This window comes from Prionailurus viverrinus, unplaced genomic scaffold (genome assembly GCF_022837055.1).
Source record: "Prionailurus viverrinus isolate Anna unplaced genomic scaffold, UM_Priviv_1.0 scaffold_80, whole genome shotgun sequence".
Taxonomy (NCBI): domain Eukaryota; kingdom Metazoa; phylum Chordata; class Mammalia; order Carnivora; family Felidae; genus Prionailurus; species Prionailurus viverrinus.
Window position 1 is genome coordinate 21,376 of NW_025927642.1, and position 26,283 is coordinate 47,658.

Sequence of the window (26,283 nt, forward strand, 5' to 3'; positions counted from 1 at the left end):
TGGGAAATAAAATACATTTAAAATGGAATATGACACAAATAAACATAAATGTGTTTCAAATGAAGAACCTAGCCAATTGCAGAGGAGTGGAAGAACTCACCCAATAAACTTTGGATACAGGCTAAGGACAAAAAGAATTATACTGATCTCTAGTTGGTAAGGATTTGTTTGTATTTTCTTGCAGTGGTTTTATTTAGTAATTCAACAACTATTTTCTGTGCTTTCTGAGATTAAAAAAGTAAGTAAATATACTGTGGGTAATAAGAATCAGGTTTCTCAGTATTTTTTAAAATTAATTTATTTATTTTGAGAGACAGAGAGTGTGAGCAGGGGGAGGGACAGAAAGAAAGGGAGAGAGAGAGAGAATCCCAAGCAGGCTCCACAATGTCAACGCGGAGTCCGACACGGGGCTCGGACTTAAGAACTGTGGGATCATGACCTAAGCCAAAATCAAGAGCCAGGTGCTTAACTGAGTGAGCCACCCAGGTGCCTCCAGGTTTCTTGGTGTTGGGTAAACAAGTTGCAGATATGAATAAGGAAAAGGCTAAAATGAACTTCATAGTATTAGACTACAGTGGGAGGTATGGGTAAGAATTCAGTTTAAAAGACATATATACGTACCTGAAATGGACATAATGTGGTATGTGTGTACTTCTAGCTCTGTTTATTAAGATGGAAAAGAAACAATGCCAACTTAATAACAAGAAGCTTATCTAGTGCTCAGGTTTTGGCTTCTAAATATCAATCTTTGCTAAAAGAAATTTCTCCTTGAAGAAATAGCTAATACCAAGGCTAAAGTTGAAAAAATACAAGATGAGCCTGGATTATGTTGTACTAAAACATAAAGAAATTCTTTAAAGAATTAGAGTGTCATATCAAAAGGAACCAGAAGCTGGAAGGGGTTTCAACTGGCCAAATGCGGGACAATTCAAACATCAAAATAAATATACATGACAACTAAATGCAGTATGTGATTCTGGAATAAATCCTGGACCAGAAAAACAATTTTTAAATTTTGCTATAAAGGAGATTATTAAGACAATTATGGGAATTTGAGTAAGGTCTGTAGATAGATAATTTTTGATGGTTATAGAAGAAAATGTCCTTACTCTTATAAAATACACACTGAAGTGTTTAGAGGTAAAAAGATACTGTATCTTGGGGTGCCTGGGTGACACAGTCGGTTCAGCGTCCTACTTTGGCTCAGGTCATGATCTCGCGGTCTGTGAGTTCGAGCCCCGCGTCGGCCTCTGTGCTGACAGTCGGAGCCTGGAGCCTGCTTTGGATTCTGTGTCTCCCTCTCTCTCTGCCCCTAACCCACTCACATTCTGTCTCTGTCTCTCTCAAAAATAAATAAAGCATTAAAAAAAAAAAAGAGAGAGATACTGTATCTTAAACGTATTTTCAAAGATTTCAGGAAAAAGATATATGTGTATATGTATATGTATATATATATATATATATATATATATATATACACACATATACACACACATACATACACATAAAAGTGTATATATGTATGTATGTATACACACATATGTATGTATGTATGTGTGTACGTATATATATACATACACAGATAGAGTTCCAGAATGGTAACACAAATACGGCAAAAAATGTTAACATTTGGGAAATGTGGGTGAAAGGTATATGAAAAAAATTTTTGTATTATTCTTGCAAGTTTTTCTGATCTGAAATCATTCCAAAATAAATTTTGAAAATAAATAAAATCATTTCAGATACTGACAATGGCTACTAGGAAAATAAAACATGGTAATATTACAAAGAGTACCTGGGGTGGGGGGAGTAGGGGGCTGGGAGGACCTTGCAGAGCAGTGCTTAAATTGAGAAGTTGGAGAAATTAACACGTGAGCCAAGACCTAAAACAAATAGGGACCAGCGCATCTGAAGGTCTGAAAGCTTCCCTGCCCTATTCCATGTAGGTTGTTTTGATAAGCATTTTTGATACTTGGTGAAAGAAAAGGTAAGCATTGATATTCACTATTCCAGGAGCCAGCTTTAAAATTCAATTACTGCTCAGTCAATGATGAAATACATTTAGAAGTCTGATATGAAAAATCACCTGTTGGTTTCTCTGGGACAATGTAAATGTGTATGTAACTGGAAAAATGTTTTTAAAGAACTGTCAGCCACTTGACTGCCTGGAGCAGTGTGGTGCTAATACAGAAAGAACAGAGACTTTGGAATCAAAACAAATTCAGGCCTTACTACTTTCTAGCTCAGTGTCTTGTAAACTTGTTAACACCTCCGAACTGCTGCCTTCTCTTTGAAAATGGGGTTACCACATTTGTTATTGTGAGAATTAGCTGAGAATTAGAGCGATGGTATACAAGTGCTTAGCAAAATGCCTGAGGCATAGCAAGTACTCAGACAATGACAGCCCGAAACAAACGAACAAATGGCAAAGCCACACTGATTTCTTCCACCTCCTCTAGCCCTGATTACATGCTTCATCTTTTAGTTCTACACCAGGCTTTCTCAACCTTGACACTATTGACATTTTGGGCCAGATAATTGGATGTTTAGCAGCATCCTTGACTTCCACCTACTAGATGTCAATAGTACAGTCCTAGTTGTGAAAATCAAAACTGTCTCCATACATTGTTAAACGTCCCCTGCAGCACAAAACTGCCCCCAGTTGACAACCGCTAATTTACACAGATCATTAAAATGTAGGAACAACATTTAATAGGGCTAACCAAAACAAACCACCTCCTTTTTCTCAGACTGCTGAAAGTCAAATGACGGGAGAGAGAGAGGGAAATAGTTGATGCTCTATAAAGAACCCATTTCCACTGTCAAAGAACTTTACCTACTTAAAGAGAGACTGGACAAGTTAACCTATACAAGCCTCAGTTTCCTCCTGTGACTGCTGCATGGAATAAATGCACGATATAAGTAAAGTGCTTAACACAGTGTCTGGTGCAAGTGAGCACTCAATTAATGCTGGACATTCTCATTATAATTATGGTACTCCTTTTAATACTGGGCTTTCAGGTCCCACTCATCATCACTCAGCCCAAATTCCTCACTCTGTACATACATTTATTTCTACTCCCAACTCTAAAGTGGCCCTAACCTCTCTTTATAGAGGCAGCTAACCACTGGGGTGTAAAAGTACCTGAGGTGCCAGGGCACTTTGATAATGAATTCTAAAATTCTTCCCTAACCACTGACACAGGATATACATATGTAAATGAGAGCCAAGAAACATATTACTTATGCAAAAAAAGTGAGTAAAATTAATTCGTATAAAGGAAGAAAAACAGTACTAACTTGATTTCCATTAGGGCACAACTACTTCTGTAATTCATGCTAAGTAGTTCAGTGTTAAAAAAAAATGAGAACTCCTCAAGTGAATGAAATCCATTTGAGAAATTCTCTTTAAATTCAGGGTATTTTTTATGTTACAAAGTAGAAATTTCTAAAATAATTTACTGAAGACAATTTATAAATGACCATCTATGATGATCATATGCTACCTAGATAAAGGTATCAGGTAATTTTTGACAAATCAAAGATTAGGCCCGAATGAGAAGTCCTGGAAAAGAAAAAGGACTGAGAACCTACGAAATGAAATTTCAGAGAAAAAAGTCATTACTATGTGAAAGAATGAGTGATGCCTTGCTGTGCAGAAATGAATCAAAACGTCATTACAGCTCACCTGGAGTTTCTGAGTCAAAGAGTCTCTCTGTTCTTGTAATTCTCTGGCATTATCAATTTCTTGTTTTAATCTTTCTATTTCCTAGAAAAAGTACAGCAAGGTCTTTAGCAACAATATTTAAACTAAATCAAGGAAAGAGAAAGTCTTATTTTTTCCTGAAATCATTGTTCCAGTCCCTGGAAAAAAATAATTAAAGAAACATTCCTTTATACTGACTAAATTTTAGAGGGCTGATTTGTCTTTATGGGTATGGTGGCTACTACATGATAATCTTAAACAACAAGTACACTTGTGGGCTTTGAGACAGCACTGCTTAGAAACAACCATCGGAATATGTTATGGTTGTGGATATAATTCTTTCCTGGGATGTTAAATCTTCTGACCAGAAACCAGAGAAAGCAACAGTGTATAAAATTCATTTAACCTCTCCTGGTTTTCTGTTGATTTTATGAATGCAACTCTCATACAGAAGGCAAGAGGCAGCATCTCAGTCTGACTGCCTCATCATTGTTCATAACAGCAGAAATAAGGAAGGAGAAAATATGAACAAGCTTAATATTAATCAAAAAAAACAAACAAACATTTCACACCCCTAAACAGCATCCCACAACCTTACTTTACTCCATAAAGTACCTGCAAATCTGACATAAGCTCAAATATTTTGTATACATATGTTAGCCAGATTACAGATGAGTAAAAAGTAGCAAATACCTCTTCCTTCACTTTCAGCGTCTCTTCTAGTTCTTGTATTGTCTGATTTAATTCTGTCTTATGGGTATGCACTGCATTTGCTTGGCTACTAACACATTCGAGCTCAGTCACCTAGAATGAAAGGAGAACACAGGTAAGTCATATGACTACTTCAAAGGATTTCTTGCTGAAAATATAGTAACTCCTGATAGTTAAAACATGAATTCTGAAGCAACATATGAAAATCAATTTTGAGAAATATTAAGACACTTATTGTAGAATGAATAGATTCTTTAAAGACACGAATCTAGGACAAGGAAAAAAGACTAGGGAAATAATTATTTATATGGCTTGGTCATGGGCAAAATCAGGAAAACTTAAAATTAAATGATTAATGATAGCAGAGAATCCCTATAATGAAGTTTTCTTTAAAAATTTCCTATGAAAACATATTCAAAATCAGATATAGCCATCTGCCTTCCATCTGTAGCTTTCAAATTATACATGGCTTCTGAAAACTGGCCTTGCAGAAGTGAGAAATTTTTCAAATACATTTCCAAAATGTTAAGAGAATCTGGAAGAAAAGATATGCTTAAAAATACAACTTAAATCATTCTATTACTAGAATGACTTCATATCAATAGTGTCTCTGTGGCAAAAGATAACATTTTTTAGTCAATAACAATGTACTGAGGGCCCAAAGAGCTACCTAATTTTTAATAAGCACTTGGTATTTTCTGAGAGAACAGAGAAGGGCAGAGTCCCTAAAAGTTATCCTGTCCAACAACACTGTTGGATTTGACAGTCAAAAGAGACAGAAGTCAACATAAAAACATACATACACCTCCAATCACAGCTCTTTACATACATCGGGAGCTCATACATTTTGGGTGACTAGACTGCAGTGAATTCTAGACTGCTAAAGAAACATAGCAAATCCTTCTCTTTCACATTTTCCAAGTATCTAATTACACTCCACAAATGTCACTCTACCTTTCTTAACACTTTTGTCCTTTCTATTCATGTACTAATAGCCTTGTGCAGACGCTTATCATCCAGGCCTAAAGAACAGCAATGGCTTGCCACAAGACTTAACTGTAATCTATTTTTACCTCTTCTGCAAACTAACATTCATCTGTGATCTTTAACTCCCCCATTCAAAGCCTTTCAAAGCCTCTTTTTTTTTTTTTACATCAAATCTTAACCCTCAGGTCTTGCATATACCAGTCATAAACTACTTAACTATCCTCATCATCCAAGACACTCACAGTATGTGATATATCACTTTTCCAACTAAAAGCAGGCAAGTCTCCTTGTCCTAAGAACAAACCACTCTCAGGGTGCCTGGGTGGTTCAGTCGGTTAAGTATCCTAACTCTTGATTTCAGCTCAGGTCATGGTCTCATGGTTCATGAGATCAAGCTATGTGCCAGACTCTGTGCTAACAACAAGAAGCCTACTTGGGATTCCTTCTCTCTCCCTCTCTGCCCCTCCCTGGCTTGTGCATGCTCTCTCTCAAAATAAATAAATAAAACTTTAAGAAAGAATAAACAACTCTCGTACCCATCTTGCTGGATATGAATGTCCTCTCTTACCTCTGAGGCCATTCAGACTTCATCAAACCCTCTACTCTCAGCTCCGCAAGCACTTTCACCAGAAAGCCATTCCTATCTACTCAATCTGTCAAGGCTCTCCTGTCCTGTGGTCCACAAAATGAAATGTATTGAAAATCTTGGGAATTATTTCCTTATTCTTCAATGTTTATTAGTTTTCTTTGTTCAATTGATAATAAATTCCTTACGGGGAATTCCAGTTCTCATAATGATGGAGTTGTTTTTATTAAAAAAACTTTCCCATAGATAACAATGGCAAACCATGAACGAAATGTAAAATTCAACTGCTCGAATGCCCTGGTTAGTGATCAAATAGAGCAAAAGACTAAAAGATAGCCTGAGGAGCCTGATGATTTGGGGACTCCTTAGAACAGCTGAAACAGCTAGAAATTGAGGGAACTGTATGAAGAAAGCCCCAAATAAGCATAGAGACTTTTTCCAAGTCTTTGGTCAACCCTTGAACTAAACATGCACAGGTAAGAATCCAAGGAGTCCAGCATGGTGGGGTATGGGGAGCTGGAAGGCTGAAAGAGCTAAGGTGGTAGTGCTCATGCTCACCATAGAGAAAACAGTTTGAAGTTTGAGTCCCACCAAATTAGAGGACATTGGTTATCACCTCAAGCTTCCCACTGAAGCATCCAAAGGGTTACGCCTTAGAAATAAAGATTTCTCAGGACTAGGGGATTCTCCAGAGGGTTAAGGGCAAAATTAAAATAAAACAACTCTAATAATGAAGCGTAAGTCCACACCTTCACAAATTCGAGGAAATCTGTAAGTCATTTAACTGCTTGCTCAAATAAAAAACATCATTCAGAATAAGATGAGAGCATCTATAGGCAGCATAGCATCTAATTTTTAATGTCTAACACACAACTGAAAATGACTACACATGTGAAGAAATAGGAAAACGCAACCTGTAGTTAAGTCAAAAAGCTGTCCTTATACCTGGCCAAAATTGCAGTTAATTCAGGCCAATGGGAAAGGATACCTTGATGGAAATCAAATCTATAAAAAGGAAGGAAGAGCACTGAAAATTATAAACATGTGAACAGAAAGATTTCATTTCTTAAATCTTTAAAATTCAATTAATTATTTACAACAAAAATTCCTTAAGGGCAAGGATTACTCAATAAGGAGATATGATAGTTTTTCAATGAATATTTATTGGCTCATGAGTTAAGTGTTGTGAGTTAATTTTTTTTATTGTGGTAAAGAACACATAATTAAATTTATCATCTTTACCATTTTTAAGTGTACAAGTATACTCAGACCATTGTGAAAAAGATCTCTAGAACTTTTTCATCTTGCTAAATGGAAATTCTATACTCATTAAACAACCTTCTTCTTCTTCCTCTTAAGTTAACCTTTATACATATAATAGGATGATATTTATTCAGGTTTCTTACTCTCCCTCCTTGTGTCTATTCCATTTCTATATTATTTCCCTTGTCATTCTGGTCCTATTACATTCCTTAAATTGTGCTCTGGTAGTAAGACAATTTCCTATTGTCTATGAAGTTCACTTGTTTGGCATCCTTTCTAAAAAAGGAAATTAGTGGCATCTGCTTCCTGTTGGGTAAATGTAAATGCTTTGAGCACAAAAAAAATTCTTCACAAGTAATTGTTTGGGCTTCTGATATTATTTATACTGGGGTTTCTGATTTTCTTTTCCTATATGAATTTCAAATGCAGGTGCTCCCCCACTTTCTGAGAGCTTGCATTTATGCCACTTCACTTTTATGAAAGACCTAGATTAGTATGGTAATGGTGTTTTTTGGTAAAACTGAAAATCATCTTCAGATTTCTGTCAAGTAGCAAAAACAGACACTAATGTAGGTCTTTTGTAAAAGTGAAGTGATATGATGTGAACTTTAAAGTAGGGGATACTCTTTGCTTTATGCCACTTGAGCTTAGGAAAGGTTTCACAGCAATGCTTTATTTTTGGATAGTGGGGGAAACCTGTGTAACCGACTATTTTTTCTTAAAATTTTTTTTCATGTTTATTTTTGAGAGAGAGACAGATCGAGAGAGAGAGAGATCGAGTGAGCATGAGTGGGGGGCAGGGGGACAGAGGATCTGAAGTGGGCTCTGTGCTGTCGGTAGACAACCTGATGCGGGGCTCGAACTCATGAACCATGAGAACATAACCTGAGCTAAAGTTGGCCTCTTAACCAAATGAGTCACCCAGGCACCTCCCAACTTTTATAAAGCGTTTCCTACCTGTATATTTTAAGTTGCTCTTTAAAAAAAATATTTTTTTAATGTTTTTATTTATTTTTGAGAGAGTGAGAGAGAGACAGAGCGTGAGTGGGGAAGGGGTAGAGAGAGAGGGAGGCACAAATCTGAATCAGGCTTCAGGCCTGTCAGCACAGAGCCCCACGCAGGGCTCAAACTCACAAACTGTGAGATCATGACCAGCGTTGAAGTTGGACGCTTAACCAACTGAGCCACCCAGGCACTCCTGTTCTTTTTTTAAAAAATAAAAATAAAATAATAAAAGCATCTATCATTAACTCAGTGCAACTAAATGTCAATTCACTTTCTCAATTAATTTTCACAGGAATTCTACACAGTATCAATTATTATTTCTATTTTACAGATGAGATTACTGAGCAGAGGACATAACTTACCAAGATTTTCACAGATAATGACAGAATAGAAAATATTTTCTTAACTAAATAAACCCACTTATACTACCATCTATATGTTCTGACAACCAACGATTATCTCCAAAAGATGTCCTTGAACTGAGTCTACTACATGTAAGTCTCTGCTGAGCAGTGAAGTCTGTTAGCCATAAATCCCTATGGATGGCAGCAGCTCTGAACTTACTCGCTTGTGCAGACGTTCTGCTTCCTCTTGATACGCAGCTAGTTGCTGTTTCCATTGTTTCACATTGGCAGTGGACTCCAACAGGGCTGCAGTGAGTTTGGCATTATTTCCTTTGAGGGTAGCCAGTTCAGCCTCCCAATGTTTGCTGATTGCTGAACTAAAATAAAAGAAAATGCTATCAATTACATTGAATATTGTTACTTTCAAGGGACAGCAGGACTCAGTTCTATTAGTTTTATAGTTCATGGATGCTTCAAAGATAATCCAAAAAGTATAAAAACAACCTTTTCAATGAAATGTTCCTAGTGAAGAAAACCTAGCAAGTGAAGAAAGCTTAATGTGAGCTAGTTCCCACTTTCATTACGACAGGTAACAGATATCTACAGGAGAGTTTCTACTCATTCTCTTTTCAGGAATAAACACTATATCTATCTATATAGGTATATATAGATATACCTATCAGCAAAACCTAATAATCTACCGTATATTTGAGGGAGATATCATTAAAAATTTTATTTCATAAAAACACAGTTTTGACATACAATATTAGTTTCTGGTGTATAACATAGTGATTTGATGATTATATATATCACAAAATATTCACCATGGTAAATACAGTTACTGTGTGTCACTATACAAAGCTATTATTACATTATTTACTATATTTCCTAATCTGTACTTTTCATCCCTGTTATTTACTTTATAACTACAAGTTTGTACCTCTTAATCCCCTTGATCACCTACTTCCCCTCACTCCCCTTTTCTCTGGCAGCCACCAGTTTGTTGTCTGTACTTATGAGTCTATTTTTGTTTGTTTTTTGATTTCTTAAATTAAGTTTATTTATTTTGAGAGAGTGGGAGAGCATGAATGGGGTAGGGGTGGAAAGAGGGGAGAATGAATCCGAAGCTCTGCACTGACAGTGCAGAGTGGGGCTGGAACTCATGAAATGTGAGATCATGACCTGAGCAGAAACAAAGAGTCGGATGCTTAACTGAGCCACCCGGGCGTCCCAAGTTTTTTTGTTTTTTAAATTCCACATATAAGTTAAATTATATGGTATTCTTTCTCTGGCTTATTTTATAGCAAAATACTTTCTAGGTCCAAACATGTTGTGGCAAGTGGCAAGATTTCATTCTTTTTTATGGTAAGTAAGATTCCATTTTGTATATATATATACACCGTATTTTCTTCATCCATTATCCATTCATCTGTTGGTGGACCTTGGGGTGTTCCATATCTAGGCTATTGTAAATAATGTGCAATAAACATAAGGGTGCATATATCTTTTAGAATTAGAATTTTCTTTGGGTAAAGACCCAGAAGGATCATATGGTATCTCCATTTTTAATTTTTAAGGAGCCTCCATACTGTCTTTTTAAAATACACTGTATTTTAAAATACACTGTATTTTTTTAAGTGCATCAAAGCCTGAAGCACAATTTCATTCCTTTCTGAAACATATGAGGATGATTCAATGTCAATAAGGTATGGGACATGTAATGTAGTATTTCCTCTGAAATTATTATTGATTTATTTCATGCTATTCATAATTTTGAAATGCCCAAAATACAAAAAATTTGTTGCAATAAATTTATTTCAGATATGATGATAGGCTACACCCCAGAAACTGGTCTTAATGACTTAATTTGATAGAATTCCAGTGTTACACATAGAACAAAAAAACCTAAAAGCAATCACCTATTTCCTCATTTATTGTTTTACTTGATAAGTTATCCAAAGTTAATTGCTTCAACCAAGACAATTTTTCTACTACAAAAACAATTCTATTACTCGGGAAGATTCTTCTTTTGATAATTCCTTTGTTAACTGTCCAATGAAGAAAGAATTGCCTCATTTGAAAGAAAAAGGTGTTTTTTTCTTATCAGTGAACAATTTACTTTTTTTAGTGAAATTCTACAGACCTCATCCCATTAATTAACTAGTGATGATAACAGCTTTCCCTAATCTGCATTTTGGTTTTTGGTAAATTATCTGCATTACAAAGCAAATGCTTTGATGGACTGGTATTTTTAATAATAATTAAAAAAAATTTAAATGTCTTATTATTTATTTTTGAGAGTAAGAGAGACACAGCACGAGAGGGGAAGGGGCAGAGAGAGAGAGGGAGACAAGGAATCTGAAGCAGGCTCCAGGCTCTGAGCTGTCAGCACAGAGCCCAATGCGGGGCTTGAACTCACAAACTGCATGATCATGCAGTGAACTGAAAGTTGGATGCTTAACCAACTGAGCCACCCAGGCGCCCCCTTAATAATAATTTTAATATGTATTATATAAAAGAAATCATAGCATCTATCATCAAGAATTTCTAAAGCTCATCACCAGTAATAAAATGTATCAGCATCATGAACCCTCTCATATGATGCATAGGGAAAGATACAAGATAATTTCTGCGGTGTTCTTGTCAAAAATGCATAACCTTATTCTAATCATGAGCAAACATCATAAATCCAAACTGAGGGGCTGTCTACAAAATAACTGGTTGCCATTCTTCAAAAGTATCAAAAGACTGAGAAAAAGAATGGTGGAGATTAAGAAGAAGTAATTAAACACAAAGTGTGATCACGGATAGGTTCCTAGAACAGAAAAGGACAATTGCGAAAAGAGGTCTGCTGTTTAGTTGGTAGTACCGTGTCTATATTAATTTGGTAATTATTACGGTTGTGTAAGATGCTACCATTAAGAGAAGTTGGGTGAGGGGTACATGGAGATTCTCCACATAGTTTTTCTAAGTTTTCTGTAAGTCTAAAATTAGTTTCAAATAAAAAGTTTTTAAAATTTTCTAAAGTTTACTGAAATTTCCTCAAAACATGAATGAATAAAAATCAAACAATAAGCTAAGCTATTAATTTAACAGCCCACTTGTAGCCTTGAAAAGAAAACTCTTTTCTATTCGGCCTTTTGTGAAATGATGTTCCAAATTCAGGTTTTCTGAGTAAAGCATGCACCTGTTCTCACTTAATTACAGATTTTTTCAAAACCACCTACCATTTTTTCCCTATAAAGTTTTATTTAAACAGACCTTTTAATCTGCTAACTAAAATCTTATATGCAAATGTAAAACTCCTGGGGCATCTTTTGTTATATTTGGTCTTTTGTCTGCAGCCCCAGAAATCACTTTAGAGCCATAAAAGTGAAATGGATGTCTTGTTATTCACAACAAGCCCCTTTCAACCACAATTAAGTTTATGTTAATGAGGTGACTTTTAGAAACCTCCTAAAGATGTGAAGGCTGGTGGCAGGAAGAACCCACCTTGATTACAGGGTTAAAACTTTCACTCCCACCCTCTGACCTCCAGGGAGAGAGAGAGGGGCTGAAAATGAAACAGTCACCAATGGCCAAAGAGTTTATCAATCTTGTCTATGGAATGAAGCCTCCATAAAAACCCAGAAGAGCTACCATGTTGGTAACCCAGAAAGCATTCAAGTGCTAGGCCCCAAACTCCACAGGGGAAAAAGCTCCAGTTGTTAGGATCTTGCTGTATGTATTATTTCATCTGGCTGTTCATTCATATCCTTTAATATCCTTTGTAATAAACTGGTAATCGAGTAAGCAAAGCCAGTTTCTGAGTTCTGTGAACTACTCTAGCAAATTAACTGAACTAGGTAGGGGGTTGTAGCTATCTCTAATTTATAGCCAGTGAATCAAAAACACAGGTAACAACCTGGACTTGCAACCTGGCATCTGAAGAAGAAGCAGTCTTATGGGACTGAGCCCTTGATATGTGGGATCTGATGCTCCCTCCAGGCAGTCTAAGAATTGAGTTAAAATTGTGGGACACTCAGAGTTAATTGCTTGGTGGTACCAATCTATTTCCTGGATCGAAGCCATGGGTTATAGCTCCTGTTCTAGTCAGCTGGCTTTCCTGTGACAGTTTCTTCCTCCCAATTAGACTTTAATTTTCCTCTCTATGAATTTTTGCCCAAAACTTTCCATATTCAGCATCAATCTATAAGAATGCATTCTTCTCTTTCAGGGATTCAGGTCTTCTCCAACAAGTATTTTCTAGCTACACCACCGAACCTTCCAGTTCCCAGCACAGCTCGGTGCTTGTGTTTAGGTAAACACATTGACTATCTAAATGAAAAAGTAAAGGTATGAACTTATGAGCTAAGTACAAAACCCACCTAGGATTAAGTTGGTGAATATAATGAATAGTAAATGTTACAACAATTAAATCATAATTAAGTTTTCAATACTAAGAAAATTCTTAAATATAATTATTTTGAATCTCACATTAGGGACGGGATTTCACGCTAGCTTTAATTAGTAGAACCTACAGTTTCTTGATTCCTGTTTTAAATCAATTGATCAAGCATACAAAATATAGGAGATTTTATGTATAAAATTCAGATCTGGGACTTGGAGTATTTACAAAGGACCTGTTCAGGAAAAGGTTAGTATTCCTGACCAAATGCCTTGTTTTGTGTAATCTAGAAATTAAAAAAAAAAATTTATTTATTTTTGACAGAGAGAGAGAGAATGGGCCCGTGTGCAAGTGCACAGGGGAGGGGCACAAAGAGGGAGACACAGAATCCAAAGAAGGCTCCAGGGTCTGAGCTGTTAGCACAGAGCCCACCGTGGGGCCCGAGCCCACCAACTGTGAGATCATGACCTGAGCTGAAGTTGGTCGCTCAACTGACTGAGCCACCCAGGCACCCCTGTAATCTAGAAATTAGTATCAATTGACCAATCAAAATTGGCCAAGCTGAACACAGAAAAAAATAAACAAAAAAACCCACCAGAGTATCTAAGACATGGGGACAATATCAAACTTTCTAACAAATGTGTAACTGGCATCCCAGAAAGAAAAGAGAAGAAAGCAGAAAAAATATGTGAAGAGACGAAGGCTGACAATTTTCAAAAAACCATAAAGGGCATTTAACTACAAACCCAAAAAACTCAAAAACACATATATACAGAACAAAGGTAACAATTATAGTAGTTTCTCATCACAAACTAAGCAGTCCATAAGAGAACAGTGTGATAGTGCCAAAAGAAAACAATTGTCAATCCAGAATTCTACACACAGGGATGATACTTTTCTAAATGAAGGTGAAATAACAAAAGCTAAAGGAATTCCTTACCAGCAGATAACATACTACAGGAATTATAAAGGAAGTTTTTTAGACAGGAACTTGGATCCTCACAAAAAAATGAAAATATCTGGACATGATTAAAATGAAGATTATTATAGAGGCATCTGGTGGCTTAGTCAGTTAAGCATCTGACTTCGGCTCAGGTCATGATCTCAGAGTTCGTGAGTTCAAACCGTACATCAGGCTCTGTGCTGACAGCTTGGAGCCTGGAGCCTGCTTTGGATTCTATATCTTTCTCTGGCCCCCGCCCCCTCTCTCTCTCTCTCTTCCCCTCTGCTTGCTCACATTTGGTCTCTCTCTCAAAAATAAATATTAAAAAATATTAAAAAATTAAACGAAGATTATATAAAAAATCCCAAGGCAATTCAAAGGAGAATCAATAGCCTTTTAAACAAATAGTGCCAAAACAGCTAGATAACCACACACACACACACACACACACACACACACACACACACACAGAAGAAAATCTTGAGTCCTATCCTATATAAAAATGAACTGAAAATATAAAATTGTTATAAAATATAAACCTTCAAGAAGAGACCACAAAAGAAGAAATCCTTGTCAACATGGGTTAGGCAAAAGTTTCTTAGATAGAGCACCAAAAGTGTGATCCATTAAAAATTGATAAAAGGTATTTCATAACAATTACAAACTTCTCTTTGAAAGACCCAATTTTTAAAAAAAAAATGAAGAGACTCTGGGATGCAAGGAAAGTTTAACATACAAAAATCAATGTAATATACCACATTAATAGAATAAAAAAAACACATGATCATCTCAAATGATGTAGAAAAACCATTTGACAAAATTCAATACCCTTTTATTATAAAAATAGCCAATAAATGAGGAATAGAAGGAAACTACCCAATATAATAAAAGCCATGTAGGAAAATCACACAGCTAACATCAGAGTCAAAAGTGAAAGCTGAAACCTTTTCCTCTGAGATCAGAAACCAGACAAGGATGCTCACTTTCACCACTCTAAATTCAACATGGTACTGGAAGTCCTAGCTAGCACAAGGAGGCACAAAAATGAATGACGTGTCTAAATTGGAAAGAAAGAAGTAGAATTATCTGTTTGCGGGAGACATAATTTCTATGTTGAAAACCCTAAAGATTTCACAAACAGGCTGTTAATAATGAGTTCAGCAAAGTTGCATCGATACACAAAACCAGATGTGATTCTAATACACAACAAATAATCAGAAAAGGAAATTAATAAAACAATTCCATTTATAATAGCATCCAATAGAATAAAATGCTTATAAAATACTTAGTAATGAACTTAAACAAGGGGATAAAAAACTTGTACACTTAAAACTATAAAAAGTCACTGGAAGTGGGGCGCCTGGGTGGTTCAGTTGGTTAAGTGTCCGACTTTGGCTCAGGTCACAACCTTGCGGTCCAAGAGTTCAAGCCCCGTGTCGGGCTCTGTGGTGACAGCTCAGAGCCTGGAGCCTGCTTCAGATTCTGTGCCTCCCTCTCTTTGCCCCTACCCCACTTGTACTCTGTGTGTGTGTCTCTCTCCCTCTAAAATAAATAAATATTAAAAAACAATTTTTTTTTTAAAAAGGTCACTGAAAGAAATCAAAGAAGACACAAATGAACAGGAAAACATTCCATGTACATAGACTGGAAGACTTAATACTGTGAAGATGTCCATACTACTCCAAGTGATCTACAGATTCAACGTAATCCCATCAAAATCCCAACAATGTAATTTGAGAAATAGAAAAATTCATCCTAAAATTCATATGGCATTTCAGAGGACTCCAAATTGCAAAACAATCTTAAAAAAAAAAAAAAAAAGAACACAGTTGGAGCTCACATTTCCTGATTTCAAAACTTATACAAAACTACAATAATCAAAACAGTGTGTACTGACGTAAAGACAGACATATAAACCAATGGAATAGAACACAGAGGCCAGAAATAAAGCCTCACATATATGGTCAATTGGGTTTCACATATATGATTGCCATGATCATTCAATGTGGAAAGGATGGTCTTTCCAACAAATGATACTGGGAAAACTGAATACCCACATGCAAAAGCAGCTAGGTCTCTGTCTTATGCCGTATATGAAACTTAACTAAAAATGGATGAGTGACCTAAGTGTAAGAGTTAAACTATAAATCTCTTAAAAAGAAAACATAGGGGAAAAGCTCCAGGACAAAGGACTTGCAATGATTTCTTGGATATAACATAAAAAGCACAGGCAATTAAAAAAAGATAAATTCGGACCATGGCAAAATTTAAAACTTTTGTGCATCAGGAACACCTGGGTGGCTCAGTTGGTTGGGGGTTCGACTTCGGCTCAGATCATGATCTCATGATTCGTGAATTCGAATCCCACATTGGGTTCTCTGCTGTCAGCACAGAGCCAGCTTCAGATCCCCTGTCCCCCCTCTCTCTCTCTGCTCCTCCCCCACTTTCTCCCTCTCTCTCTCTCAAAAATAAACATTAAAAAAACAAACCAAAAAAACCTTTTGGGCATCAAGATACAATTAGCAGAATGAAAAGACAACCTACATAATAGGAAAAAATATTTCCAAATCACAGAGTTAATATGTAGAATATATAAAGAACTTGTACAATTCAACAACAAAATCCAAATAATCTGATTAGAAAATGGGCAAAGGACTTGAAGAGATGTTTCTCCAAAGATATCCAAGTGGCCAATAAGAGCTTGAAAAGATGCTCAACATCACTAGTCATTAGAGAAACGCACATCAAAACCATGATGAGACATCATTTCATATCCATTAGGATGACTACTTCAAAAAAAACAAAAAAACAAACGTTGGTGAGGATTCAGAGAAATTGGAACCCTTGTACACTGTTGGTGAGAATATAAAATGGTGCAGCTGCTGTGAAAAACAGTATGGCAGTTCCTCAAAAAATTAGGGATGTAATTACCATGTGATCTAGTAATTCTACTTCTCAGCATATATTTAAAAGATATTTGCAAAACAATGCTCACAGTAGCATTATTCACAACAGTCAAAGATAGAAGCAACCCAAGTGTCCAGTGGCAGATGGATAAACAAAATGTGATATACATGCAATGGAGTATTATTAAGCCTTAAAACAGAAAAACATTGTGGCACATGCTACAACATGGATGAACCTTGAGGATATTATGCTAAGTGAACTAAGCCAGTCACAAAAAGACAAATATTATACACTTCCACTTAAAAAGTTACCTAGAGTAGTCAAATTCAGAGACAGAAAGTAGAAGGGTGGTTGCCAGGTGCTGGAGGGAAGAAAGGAATGGATAGTTGCTGTTTAATTGGTACAGAGCTTTAGTTTTGCAAGATGAAAAAAAAAAAATCTATAGATTGATTCTGCAACAATGTGAATATACTTTACACTATTGAACTGTACACATAAAAATGGTTATGACGATAAATTTTATGCTATATATATTTTACCATAATTTTTTAAAAGGGAAAAAAGGCAACATATTGTATGATTTCCATTTATATGACATTAGGGAAAAGACACTCTAGGGACAGAAAAGAGATCCTTGGTTGCCAGTGGCTGGGGGGCACGGATAGAAGTTGACTATACCAAAGAGGAGGAGAGAAATCTGGGGGTTATAGAACTTGACTTTGTGTTGGTGCCTACACAACTATACAAATGTGTCAGAAGTGATTAAAATTGCAGAGCAGAAAGGGTAAATTTTACTATATATAAATTATACTTCCATTAAAAAATTATCACATTACCAAAAGAAAAGTAAAAAGCTTTCTAAGCACTCTTAAATACACTTTCTGTGACTGTAGGATTACAAACAGTAAGAGCTGGAAGGGTCTGAAACTGGTAGAATGTTCTCTAAGCAGCTCCAATCATGTCTGTATTTGTTGGCATGGGAAGAGACTGGGTGGGCAGGAAACACATAATAAAAGAATCAAAAATAAAAAGGAAGGAGGTGAGTGGGCATCTGTAGATGGTGATAAGAAGTAGATAGGAGAAGTAGGATTATAGAGACAGGGATATACATAGGAAAGGAATAGGACATAGATGAGGCATAATAAACACTGGTGTTGGGCAGTAAGACACCGAAACAAAGCCTTTGGATCAGGATAGAAAAAGGTGAAGGTACTAAGTTTCAATATGCTATAAAACTTTTCTACTTCATTTCCCTAAATATGTCTTGTGCCTCTAGTATATTAAGTAGTGAGATCTGGCCACAGATAAGCTGTCCAATGGACTCCCATTTACCTTTTTCTTCTTTGCAGAGCCCCAAAGTTCTGCTGATTTTGTTTAAATAACAAGGTAAACGTTGAAGAAAATGGTCATACCAAATACACTGAAGCATATTGCACGAGAATACATTAAACCATAACAATATGAGACCCAATAATCTTTAAGTGACTACTAGAGGAGAGAGCAGTTCAGTATACTTTCTGCATTGTCTTACACTTGATTCCAAAGTAAGTATGTGTTTTTAAGTCTATTTTGCAATATCAACCAAAATTTTAACTTTGTTGGTAAATCTGAATCTTTCCAAACATTCTTGCTTTTGCTTCCTCCATTTTATGAGCCACTTCTTCAGTAATCTATCTTTCTAGAGCACAGCGTGAAACACAATTTAGGAAATATGTTTTTCATTTTTGTCCATCTGCCCTGTTTTCTCTTTATAGCTTTTTCATATATTCCCTTCACCATCTAGTATATTAGAACACCCTATACAATTTCAACTTGTGTAATAAATTCTAAAAAGTATCCTGAAAGAAGTCCTACATATGAGCTATCTCAGGTACCTCAGAAGTGCTCAGCCATCATGTATAATTTTAAATACTTCGCATACTTTTCAAATTTTGAAAAAATAACGTTTATTTGCTTAGAACTTTAAGCCAGCCCACTCCTCCCCTATTAGACGGATTTAGTAGTAACCCATTAGACAGATTTAGCAGTAATGAATACCTTGGGATTAATGCTGATAGCAAAACTTAAAGCTTAGCATCTTACATTTTAGGAATACTTATTTAAAAAAATGTTAGGGCTCTAGCTTTGGCTGCTAATTTGGTCCTTTTTTACAGGTACAGTTTTGACAGTTCCACATTAAGTAAATTGTTCACAAAGAAACCACTAAATTGTTTAGCTGGAAACACCAGTGAGTCAGAAGAGATATTGAAATACCACTATGATCTCATGTCTGTTTGCTGGAATAAGGGCAAAATAATTCTTTATTCCTGTGACTGGTAAGAATTCCCTTCAAAAAGGACCAGCCGGTTTCCTGTTGGCTTCAGATCTACAAGTCAGATGAAGGAGTTCAAAACACACCCAAGACATCATTTAAATAGCTCTTTAAACTGTAATTTTACAAGTTTCCTTGAACTAAAGTCAAATTCTACAAAAAGTAGTAAACTTCATTAAAATTAGTTATGTAAAGTCTAGAAGAAAAAGTACTATCTAATTAATAGACTATTTAACAAATAAGAGTCTAATGCATGAGCAATGCACTTATTTAATCTATGAAGTAAATCCTGTATGTGAATGGTCAGTTATAGAATTTAAGAAAGATGCTTCTCCCCCATGCCTCCAGGGTCCAGATTCACCATCAGTCTCTAGAATGGTAGCCTTATGCATATACTTCTTAAGCATGCTAATTATGTAGAAATATAAATAATATCCAGATAAGCTTTTTTTTTTAATGTGTACTTATTTATTTTGAGAGACAGAGAGCTGGGGAGGGGGAGAGGGACAGAGAGAGAGAGAGATAGAGAGAGAGAGAGAGATAAAGAGAGAGAGAGAGATCAAGAGAGAGAGAGAGAGAGAGAGAGAAGGAGAGAGAGAGATAAAGAGAGAGATAAGAGAGAGAGAGAGAGATAAAGAGAGAGAGAGAGAGATATAAAAGAGAGAGAGAGAGAGAGAAAATCCCAAGCAGGCTCCAGGCTGTCAGCCCTAAGCCCAACACAGGGCTTAATCTCATGAACCATGAGATTATGACCTGAGCTGAAATCAAGAGTCAGATGCTTAAGTGACTGAGCCACCAGGTCGCCCCCAGATAAATTTTTAGAATGGGATTTAAAAATAGGTTGCAATAGGTAAATCTGGACACAATTGTCAGTAACGATATTGAGGTTACTCCCTCACTATGAAAGTAACAGAGTGACTCAAGCACCCCCAATACTGCCCTAAGGACAGCCTGTTGGTTTGTCTCCTTACTCTTCCTGCACACCCGTGTGCTCAGAAACAAACAACCTGGACTTCAATGTACATGTGTGCCACTTTCATGAACTAGGTGCTCTCATGCTGGCCTATTGCCCCAAGCAAGTTCCACTTAGAAACGAATGCTTTAGGGCTGCTTGGGTGGCTCAGTAGGTTAAGCATCTGACTTCGACTCAGATCATGATCTCACTGCACGTGGGTTTGATCCCCCCATCAGCTCTGTGCTGACAGCTCAGAAGCCTGGAGCTTGCTTCAGATTCTGTGTCTCCCTCTCTCTCTGCCCTTCCCCGGCTCATGCTCTGTTTCTCTTTCAAAAATAAGTAAACATAAAAAAAAAAAAAAAAAATTAAAAAAAAAAGAAACTAATGCTTTCTTCAACAGTTTGGGGTCTAAATTTGTGTTTCTTAATACAATTTAAGTTACCCTGTTACAGAAAGAAAGTATCCCTTTGAAGAAAAGAGAGTAACTCTGCATTGTTTACAAACATTATTTATTATGAAAAAGACTTCTATGAGTAAGGATTTCAGATTCTGCCAGGCAAATAATCTAGTAAATTAAAGTATTATTCTACTAGATATACCTGCAAACCTCAATGTGCCTGAATGCTTACCAAGGTGTCTCTCAAAGCTTACTGTAATTGGTTTCCTTGTCCTTGGGGTCCTCTTATCAGATGTTCCCATTGTTCTGTTCCTTATCCATCTATTGGCACCTGCTTCTAAATGGGGCCTCTTCTGACCCTTGTTGTCAATTTAATGCCTTGATAATCCCCCAAATCTTACTTTCTAGCTCAGATTCCTTCGTAACTTACAATCCATCATCTTTTTAAAAAAAATTTTTAATGTTCTATTTATTTTTGAGAGAGAGAGTGCAAGAAGGGAAGGGGCAGAGAGAAAGGGGGACAGAGATCTGAAGCGAGCCCTGCCATGAGCAGCTAGCCTGATGTGGGGCTCAAACCCACAAACCACGAGATCATGACTTGAGCTGAAGTTGGATGCTCAACCAACTGAGCCCTCCAGGTGCCCCACAATCCATTATCTTTGCACATACCCTACCACATCTGGATAACATACAAAATAGAAACGGATGGCTACTGGTAGAGATAAAGATATGTTTGCTGATAAAATTTTATAAACAGTCTCATTGGCTCTGTCGCAGGCATCTGACTCTTGATATCAGCTCAGGTTATGGTCTCACAGTTCATGAGTTCAAGCCTCATGCTGGGCTCTGCACTGACAGCACGGAGCCCGCTTGGAGTTCTCTCCCTCCCCTGCTCTCTCTAGATAAATATTTATCCCTCAAGATAAATAAACATTTAAAAAATAAATAAATAAACTCCTAAAAAGAGTCCCTGTACTGAACTGGAAATCACATTCCAGAAAACATAGTGTTTAGAACTGAAATGGATTATGTATTAGAGTTTTTAATGAATAGTGGATTAGAAGAAACTCTCAGAGGTTAGAATGACATAATTTTTAAAGAAACACTCTATCTCTAACATTACTGATAGCCCAAAAGGGGTTGAAAAATGTGGACATATAGTCAGAAAGTGAACCAGAAGAGCTGGACTTTGAGTATGATGAAAGCGTAGGAACATCTTAAGCCATTTATTCTACATATTAATTACCTAAGTATAAAAATGTTATAGATGTGGTGACATCTGTGTCTAAAGAGATGTCTGAAAGAACTGTTATATTCAGTTTAATCTACAATGTTTTTTCTTGGTAGTATATAAAATAATGATGTGTCTTATCATCAAAGGCATCTGAAACTAGGTAAAATACAGAAGTTTACTTAGCTCTGGTAAAGAAAATGAAACATCGTAGACTTTTCTGAGCAAGTTATAAAATTAATCTGAAACAAATTACTTTAAAATATATAACCCATGACTTTATCAGTCTTTAAATAGAAATAGAGAATTTTGTTAAATGTATACATTAAACAAGAACCAGTGTGATAGAGTGGTTAAAAATACAGGCTCGGGTGCACCTAAAACTAATAAAATGTTATACATCAATTTTATCTCAAAAAAAAAAAAAAAAAAAAAAAAGGGAAAGGAAAAAAAAGCACCAGCTGAGGAGTTGACTTCGTTGCAACTGTGGCTCCAGCCACAGTTATGGGACTTTTGGTACATTATCTAACTTCATTAGGCCTTGGGTTCCTCATCTGTAAATTTATGGCTAATACTAACTATGCTTACTGGGTGATTTTGAGAACAAACAGCCCACATAAAAGTACCCTTGAAGAAAGCACATGAAAGACACTCAAATATTAGTACCTTCTGTATATGCACATGCAATAAGGAATCTTGAAAGAATCTTCAGTAAGCTATGAAAAAGCTAAAAGATTTAATATTAAACATTTTAAGGGAGATGTTTTTGTCTAGTGATGTAAATAACTTAAATAGGTGTCATTTAAATCAAAACCATTTCAAGCATATACTCAGTGAGTTTTGTCATCATCCTTGGGTATTACAGATGCATTATTCATAGTAAGCTTAAACCTCTGGCGTAGACCTCTGAATATATTTTGCAAGATAATGGAGGAATGAGAAAACAAACAGCAAAGGTTCTCATAAAGTGGCACGGTTAATTTCTGATTATGCGAGGAGAGAATGGAAGATGAAATCTGAATCTGAACTACGTCAGGTTTACCTAGTAAAACATCCTACAGAGTTTCCCACTTGATTTTGGCAGGCATGAAAAGTCTAGCTCTACCCCATTTGTATTCACCAAAATGGAGGAACCCATAAACCCACGAAAAAGAGGCCTCTAGAAATCTCCCGGCTCCCATAATTGTGCTCGTAGCAGTAACAGAAGCATATCTACATGCTAGAATTGCAGTCACTAAGAAGGCTCTGTAACATTTATGGCACTGCCTGCCTGACATAGTGACTTCTGTGGTTTCTGCCGTGCCTTAAGGAACCTGTGGCCAAGGAATGAAGATATAAGGTGAAGGGATCACAGGAGGCCCAATATTATGACCACTTTTTACTCCTGCTGCAAGTTCCTACCCACAATGTTCTAAAACCTCTGAAGAGATTCCCTTTGAAAATTTAAAGCAGCCCATTCTCATTGTGGTAGGAGATGTGGACACTACTTGCTCGCTCAAAGATATTTGTGGAAGGTTTAAACTACATTACAGGCATTTTAAATATTCTAATGTAAATAATACTTTCTCTACATGTGTGAATTTGGAGGGTTGGGTGCTAGATATAAGGGTAGGAAGAAAAAAGCTACTTAATGAGCCTACTGTTAGTTTGTGAGAAAAGAATTTACTCAAGGAGATACTGTGAATTATGTATCTGATACTTTCATACAAGTTAATATTTGTGCGGGTTTCCCTTTTATATAAACTGATCAGTCACTAAAAACTTTCTTTAAAATTTATTCAGAGCACGAGGTTAGACTATCCTATTGGGGAGATATCTTCAGGGAAACAGCCTTACATACTAAGTTAAGAATTATGTTTCTCTCATCTCTTATGAATACACATCTATCTTTTGCATTCTGCAAAGGCTACAACTATTTTTAAGCCTGTCCTTTTATTTACAGGGTAACAGAATTATAATCATTATACTGTATTCAAGACAGAAATAAGTATTTTTATCTGTCCATCCATAATTTGATTTCTAAGATGTCTGTTTCCTTGCAAAGCACGTCATGCATGGAAAATCCATCCCAAAAATTGTTTAGCACAATATTAGTATTGTTGGGGGGAAATATTATAAATAAAATAATAGAAATCACTTTCAGTATTGGAAGAATGAAAAAGATGCTATTAACATATTTTGCCAAAGCTAAAATTGGGTAGAAATATATGAATAATTTTACAGTTAAAATCTCTATTTTCTAATTTCCTGGCATAAAAACTTCATTCTTTAAAAAAACAGTTGTGATCAATAATCTAATTGACCACTCACTATATGATATTCAGAATCAGAGAACTTTTGGATTTCAGTTTAAATTTTTTTTAAAAGAGAAGGCCAGGATCATAAGATAAAACTTCAAATTACTCAAATGTTTGACTAACAGCATGAACACAATTTTAATTGCAACTATTATTGTGTTAGGTGAAGCAGTTCATCATACCAAACTTCATTTATTTAAGCATATATATACTATATAAATAATTTGTACAAGGATCCTGATCAAAAGCATTATGCAAATGAACTTTAAGGAGGGCTAGATATAAGTATATACGAATATAGCTCAGAATTAATAACATGTTAATCTACTACCATTCTCAATAAAGGCTTCCCCCCCCGCCCCAAAGTCTGCTTGATTAGCCTGCATGGAAGCAAAAGTCTATTATAATTCTGGGAACCAACTCTACTGGCCACAGTAATGAAGACTGGCTTTACTTCAGCTCCAGATTATGTCAGCAAGCCATCACGTTAGCTTTAAGATGATGACACAACTGACATCTTGGTCAGCAGGATATTTCCTTCGTGTTGTTTTCCTACTAACAGTGACAAACTTGAGCATATCCACCCCAATTTAGGTCTCCTTGATCGAATATCCTCTTTTGTAATCTGCGACTTGGTGTGAAGCTATCATATATGATTCAAGACCACTGACTTGGGCTTCTTTTATATCAAGCTTAAGCAATGAATTAATTAACCCAAATTAAATAACCCAGAGAGGGGCACCTGGGTGGCTCAGTCAGTTAAGCGTCCGACTTCGGCTCAGGTCATGATCTCACAGTTTGTGAGTTCGAGCCCCGCATCGGGTTCTGTGCTGACAGCTTAGAGCCTGGAGCCTGCTTCAAATTCTGTGTCTCCCTCTCTCTCTCTGCTCCTCCCCCGCTCATGCTCTCTCTCTCTCTCTCTCTCTCTCTCTCTCTCTCTCTCTCTCGCTCTCCTTCAAAAATAAATAAAACATTAAAAAAAATTTTTTTAAATAACCTAGATAACAATCCAAAATGCTTTAACAGATGGAAACTTTCTGTCTTCCATATAACAACAATAAAGCTAGGACCTGAATTACAATTCCTGCCTTAAGGGTTTTCCAACTAAGGGCTCCTGGGTGGCTCAGTTGGTTAAGCATCACACTCTTGATGTAGGCTCAGATCACAATCACATGGTTTGTGAGACTGAGTCTTGCATCAGGCTCTGCATTGACAGCATGGAGCCTGCTAGGGATTCTCTCTCTCCCTTCTCTCTGCCTCTCCCCCCATGCTCTCTCTCTCTCAAAATAAATAAACATTAAAAAAAAGATTTTTCCAACTACACAGTCGTTTCTTACATGTGCTATTCCTCTGCTCTATTACTTTAAAAATAATCTGCAACTGACTATACATAGTCATATATAAAGGTGTTGACAATGCTATGCAAGGATCACTGAAAAATAATTGATCACTTTTCATTAGTTTAGAATATGAAGTCAGTGATAATCAGATTAAATTGATCAGAAATGAAAATGTCACTCCGACAGTCTTATGAAGTATAGAATTGAACAGATTTAAGTTGTTGCTTGAAAGGCCTTCTACATTATAGCAAAATGTGCACAACATATTTCAGAGTGGAGAATGGTTACAAATAAGGATGTCTCTCTGTAGATGCCTAGGTGACTCAGTCAGTTAAACGTCTGACTTCAGCTCAGGTCATGATCTCACAGTCCATTAGTTCGAACCCTATGTTGGGCTCTGTGCTGACAGCTCAGAGCCTGAAGCCTGCTTCAGATTCTGTGTCTCCCTCTCTCTCTGCTCCTCCCCCACTTGTGCTCTATTTCTCTCGAAAAAAAAAAAAAAAAAAAAAAAACCTTCAAAAACAAAATAAAGTGGGATCTTTGCATTTCTTTTCGAGGATATGAAAATACTAGATATACACATCACTAGTCAAAACCAAAAACTTTATATTACAGAGATGGATGACCTCATGTTTTGCTTACATTTACATGAAAAGTAAATAATTTTATAACACATAAATGTGAATATCTGTGGAACTACTTCACACCCTTCTATTAATACCTACTAAGCTGTTTTATACAAATGAATGCACATGCCACTAAAACTAGGCTCTTAGTACTAGAATATGTTTCTAAGGTTTACTAACAACTTTCAGAAAACTACCTCAATCACATATGCCAAGTTTGAGAGTTTTTATCAGATACGTTAAGTTCACCCATATGAGTGAACGCCTTATATAACTGTCCTTTTTTA

General features: G+C 36.3%; 1 protein-coding gene across 6 annotated transcripts in view; it reads right to left on the reverse strand.

Moving 5' to 3' along the window:
* Positions 1-26,283, reverse strand: part of LOC125159885 (homer protein homolog 1) — a 143,263-nt gene that overhangs the window by 20,609 nt on the left and 96,371 nt on the right. For all 6 annotated transcript variants that reach the window (XR_007149964.1, XR_007149965.1, XM_047848539.1 and 3 more), the window contains exons 6-8: positions 8,823-8,979; positions 4,400-4,510; positions 3,689-3,769 (exon numbers count right to left, since the gene is read on the reverse strand). Coding sequence is in view for 4 of the 6 variants with exons in the window: in XM_047848539.1 (XP_047704495.1) it covers positions 3,689-3,769; positions 4,400-4,510; positions 8,823-8,979 (349 nt within the window). In the remaining 2 variants the exon portion in view is untranslated. The remainder of the gene's footprint in view (positions 1-3,688; positions 3,770-4,399; positions 4,511-8,822; positions 8,980-26,283) is intronic.